Genomic DNA, 5,579 nt, shown 5'->3' on the forward strand with positions numbered 1-5,579 from the left:
ATAAAATGCCTGTTGAGGCAGTCAGGTCCCTTGAAAGGGACTGTGGAAATTGAGCACCTCAAAATCAAACATCATTTTGACCTTGGAATGATGCCTGTGAAGTCTACCTTTACATGGTTTTATATATTTTTCCAGTCCTGGACATTTTTGCTGAGCATTGTTGGAATGCATGTTAGGTCACATTGGCTTAGTTCAAATGCAACAAAACACAACAGAATTTGGTTAGGTGGATTTGATTGCTCAACACACACACACCCACACTGACACGCACACTCGCGTACCCGGGACAGTTGGCTCTGGAAGAGAGAGGAAACAACCAGAACTCTTCAGTTGAGATATGAACCAAAACTGTCTTGCTCAGCTCACTCGAGCTCTTGTCTTTCGCACACCTTTTGTGCTCCCTGGGTCTGGATGGAAACAGTCACACCAAAGCCAGCACAAGAACCCCGGTTCTTGCAGTAGGTCTGGTCCATGCAGATCCAGGAAGCGTCTGCTGTCTCACAAGAGTCTCCCTTCTGGCAAGACAGCTGGCCCAGTTGTGCAGGCTCGAGCAGTTCAGACAAGCATCTGCACTGCAGGATGCTTCTCCGAACCTCCAGAGCCCTTTGAGGTTTGAAAACTGGTACCCGCATGAAATGAAGCTACCCTCAACTCAGGAAAAGTGAGTTACAGCATTAATGGCATGGAGGGTTCATAGCCTAGGTAGGGTCAGTCATTTGGCAAAGTTAACCAGGAAAGTTTTTTTTTAACTGATAATCTAGTGAAGACTTCTTTAGGTGAGTCCCAGAGGCCCAAAACTGCAGAGGTATGATATCATCTCAACAGACAGTCAGTACAAGCCCAGCATCCTTGCTGTCCCCAAAACCCAGACTTGGTTCTTCTGTTCTGCCTCTTGGTTTCTCTTTTCATTCTCAACATTTTCTTCTGTGCTTGGAGTACCTGGACCAGCTCAGACTTTTCTTTGTCCTGTTGGAAGTTGTTTCTCCCTTTCATTCTGGTTCTCAGCACCTTGAACATGGCATTGCACTGCATGGTAGGCTCTTTGGTGCTTGACTTGCCCTCTGTCTCCCTGCAGCACTTGCTTCTCCCCTGGGAAAGCAGAACTCTTGGACACAGAGGAGAAAACTCAGCAACAGCAGCAGGGATGTCTGTAGAAATAAAAAAAATGCAGCAGCTCTGGTTAGATATCTAAAGTGGAGAGTACGGGGGATTTCTCAGGAGATGGGGTTAAATTCAGCTGTGCCCACTAGGTGGTTGCAGCCTGGCGGTCCCACTAGATATTGGTGTCTAAGCACTTGCCAACGGTCCAGCAGAAAGAAAGGCACTGTCCCCGGAGCATTAATCATTGGGGCTGGGGCTGGGGTTCCTACATCAAGAAGCTGAAATCCCACCTATCTGGTGGTGCCAGTCTCTTGCAACCATCGGGGCTGAGGTGTCAAGACCAGCACAGATATTTGCACCTGGGCTATTCAAGATCTCATGTCAGGGCACTGGGAAGGCTAAAAAAGGCCCACAAGGGTAGGATGAGAGGTAATTACCTGTGCCAGTCTTTCCTTCAGACAGTAGATCTGGCATTTGGTGGCTGGGGATCCTGAGAGCAGGTCTGAGGCTGAATCCATGGTTTTGAAGCTTTTTCTCTTTGGCTTTCCTTCCAAATCCTGAGCACTGTGAAGTGATTCCTTCTCAGAGGAGGATCTGAGTGAGTCACTGTAAGCAAGAGAAGATAATGCTTGCAATGCACGGCCAGCTCATCCTCAGCAATGACACCCACTCCCCCACCACTCATCCCAGGTCATTAGTGAGAAATGCTCCCTTCTCTCTGCAGACACAGCCACTGCCAAACTAACTAACTCTGAACAAGTGAGAGGAGCCCCCCCCAATTCCTGAGACCGACTCACTTCTAGCAAGGGTGCAGAGCAGACATGCATTTCTTCTGGGCTGTACATGGACCTGTAACGCCATTACGATGTATTATCACAGCTGGGGACTCAAGCCCAGGGCTTCACGGGGCAGGTCCTTGGGCTGGGCTAATGAAGAATCTTCCCATTTCCTCCCCATATGAATTACTGTTTAGAAACTTTTCCCTCTTGCTGTACTTTATTTCCCTTTGGCTGGCTCTCCCTTCCCCTTTCTCCCAATCCTAATCTGTCACTTACAATGCTTCATGTCTCATTTCAGATTTTTTTTTTTATCCCAGTGTAACGTTCCTACTGGACAGGCTATGGCTAATTTAGGTATGAGGAGTGCAGAGAGAATATCAGACAGTTGCCTTACCTTCAGCCTCTTGGAAGGAGGCATGCCAAAGGCCTTCCAAGCCACCGGTGCCACATGTCATGGCTGTAGTAGTGCCAGGAGCATCTCAGGGGCACTGCTGTTGCTGCATCCCTGCTGCATCTCCTGTGGAGGTGTTGCTTATTTGGTCTGGTGGTGAATGCAGATGAGCCAAACTTCCTGAATATGTTTTATCGCAGTTTCATCTCAAAGTCCTATCATCAGGTATTAGCAAAAACAAGGTGAACGCTGAACATTATTGTATCAACGTGGAAAATGTCAGAGTCCAAGTCCATCTCCATCCATGGCAAGGGGATACTGTAGAAAATTCTTTGTGAATAGACAATGTTCTGTCCTCAGGTGCTCGAGGACAGGGGTGCCAGGCTTTCAGAGAGCATTTTGAGTCTGTCTGTGTGAGTAGAAACTCTTTGTTGTGATGCACAGGCTGAAGCTGCTGGGACACACAACTCCTCTCTTCACTTCTTTTTGCTTTTACATGGCAAAAGCTCCTGTTGTCTCCACACATCAGCATGGACTCGATTTGCTGCTCTGGGGATATTTTGCTCTGGATTTAGGGTGTGTTTGTTTGTTTCATTCAAAGTATAAAGATTTATTTCCCTTATCTCCCCCCACCCTCTCAAAATAGCTCTGCACCTTGACACTTTCTGTTCTCTGAAAGGAAGCAGACTGCCCCTTCAATAAATGATCTCAGAATTTATTTTGAAATTCTGTTTCCTGCAGAATGCACAGTATAATGTGCAGAGAAAGGGTGAAATTTGCCTCTGCACTGCAGTGGCCTTCATTGGAGTGAGCAGAAACTAAGACAAGAAGTAAACCAGTAAAAGCCTCTTGAGAGGAAAAACATTAAAGCAGGTATTAGATGCAGTGAAATGAAAAACACTAAAAATAATCCAGAGTCTTAAAGTTTTCAGTTCCTGAAGTCATAGGATTTCTTCTAAAAAAAATTCTAAAAATTATTTAATCCTTTGGAACAAGTAAGAATGGGAGATTGCCAAGTGAACAGAAGCCCAGTGGTAAACCAGAAATGGGCAAGGATCAAAACAAAGATGTCTCCTCAGGACAGGGACACTTTTTCGGAAGAGGGAGGAGAGGAGAAGGAGAGATCCAGGTGGGTAGGAACCCTCAGCCAATTGCTGCACTTATATGAAGTCCTTGAGAGCCACCAGTGCTAAGTGGCTGCCTCTGAAGTTGGGAATTGTCTCTAGTTTCTTGTCAGGGATCTCATAAAAATGTCCCTTCCCCACAGTAGTGCAAGCAGTGTCTCCAGCACCACCGTATTTCATGGCTCAGGTGAGGTGGGCAACCACATCCTAAGGTGCCTCTCCCCCATCGCCTCCCTCCCCCCACAAGCAAAGTTAATTCCTCTGCTATGGGCTGTTGGACTGAGCACACCTCATGTCTCTTCTTAGCCAGAACCTCTCTCCAAGGAGGAGCTTCCTAAATACGCCCCCTTCTCCCTTTCATGTAACCCAGACTGTTGCCTCCCTTGGACTAGCTCATATGACAGTAGCTGGTGGGCTAGGGGGCTCAGGTTGAGTCCCGTTGCTTGGCACGGGACTGGCAGTGGTTGAGGGAGGCACACTCTCCACAGAATCTCCTGACTGAATCTCAGGGGTCCTCTGTGGGCTGGGCTCCTCAGAGTGGTCCATGGTGCCTTGGACTTCCTTCCCTCTTTGGATCAGCTGCTCTAAGGTCTTGGGCAAGGGGTAACTCAAGAAGCGCTTCAGTTTGGGCTGGAGGGTGCCTACTACATACTGGATAATTTCCTCCTCATCTGCATCAACATAGAGGGTCTGGTACAAGTCTCTCTTGCGCCAAAGGAACTGGTCCAGGGGCTCTCCCTCCTTCTGGGGCAAATCCAGCTCCCTTTTGATAGCATCCCTAGTCAGAGTCCCCTCGCTGTACTGCAGGAACTCCTTCTTGAACTCAACCCAGTTCTTGACAGAGTCCTGCTTGTATTCCCACCACTTTTTAGCTGGGCCGTTCATGTGGTTTTGGATCTGAGACAGCCAGTACTCCTCTGTTCCACCCACCTGCTTTAAGTATTCCTCCAAGTGGCTCAAGAACTCCCGGGGATCCTCAAAGACCTGGGTCTCCACTGGGGAGGCTGGAGCATCCTCCGACACAGAGACCCACTGGTAGGAATCATGGGCCTGGGGGATGCTGGGCACCTCCCCAGGAGAAGGAGTCAGTGCATACATTTGGCTCATATCAAGGGCATAGTCATAAATCTCCCCCTCACTTGGCCTTATCTCTGGGCCTCCCACCCCAACGGACACAGTCTGCTTCCCAGGGTCCCCAGGACAATATTTGCCTCCCATGGACTCCAGACGGTCCGCCCACTTCTCCAGACGGAAAAAAACCTCCTTCCAAACATTCATCTCTCTTTTGACCCACCTCTCCAGATGGGCAATGGTTTCCTGGCACCTGGCCAGGCAGGCCTTGATGGACTTCTTCCATCTTTGGTTATCAGTTGGGACATGGTCCTCTAAGTTATTCTCTAACTTCCCCACTGATTTCTGCAAGCCTTTCAGCTCGCGCTCTACCTGCTTGGAGACCTCAGACAGGAGGTGCCGGTGGGTCCTCCTGACGTGCTCCAACATTTCTGCCCTGCATTTGCCTATCTGCAGGATCACATTGGGCTTGTTGGCAACTCCGCGGTGCCCCTGGATGGAGTGGATGCCCGCATTGGTGACATTATCCAGCTGCATGGCTCTGACCGTGCGAGTGTCAAACACAGAAAGAACTGGGTTGTAAGCCCTGGCACTAGAGCTGGCTCTCACAAATCCCACCACAAGACTTCCCAAAAGACACACAGAGACTTCTAAACCCCCCTGAAAGGACTTTTCAACACAAACACAACCAAATCAGATATCACCACAGAGCAAGCTGTTTGGTCCCCGCGGATCCCAGAGAGAGATGTAGGCAAATTTCTCCCGGTGCCCAGCTGGAAACGCCGGTCTCACGTGCTCAGGGTGTCCCAGAGAAAGCCAGGATCCTCCGGGAACAAGGAGAGGAGTTGGCTAAGATGTCCAGCCCCGCACACGTGCCCGCTACCTGCTCATCCGGAGCTGAGAATCTCGAACGGCAGAGAGTCCCCGCTGAAGGAAAACACACAGCGATGCACACAGAAGCTGGAAGCTGCTGCAAAAAATCCCGGTGATTCCTCCTCTGGTAAACTTGGCGAGTCAAAAACGTTTTCACTAGAGATGCGAAGAGCTGCTTCTCTCCCCTGTCTGAACTGCCACTAGTCCAGGCTCCTCCATCTACTTATACCCCGCGCAGCT

At 49.3% G+C, this 5,579-nt stretch overlaps 1 protein-coding gene across 1 annotated transcript; it reads right to left on the bottom strand.

Annotated features, from left to right (window-relative positions):
• Positions 1–3,375: 3,375 nt before the first annotated feature.
• On the bottom strand, positions 3,376–5,094 carry ARC (activity-regulated cytoskeleton-associated protein). Its single transcript, XM_010293972.1, has one exon. It carries the CDS (start codon positions 5,001–5,003, stop codon positions 3,789–3,791), a length of 1,215 nt encoding a protein of 404 aa, XP_010292274.1. The 5' UTR covers positions 5,004–5,094; the 3' UTR covers positions 3,376–3,788.
• Positions 5,095–5,579: the final 485 nt, after the last annotated feature.

The sequence above is a fragment of the Phaethon lepturus genome, unplaced genomic scaffold (genome assembly GCF_000687285.1).
Source record: "Phaethon lepturus isolate BGI_N335 unplaced genomic scaffold, ASM68728v1 scaffold4789, whole genome shotgun sequence".
Lineage (NCBI taxonomy): Eukaryota > Metazoa > Chordata > Aves > Phaethontiformes > Phaethontidae > Phaethon > Phaethon lepturus.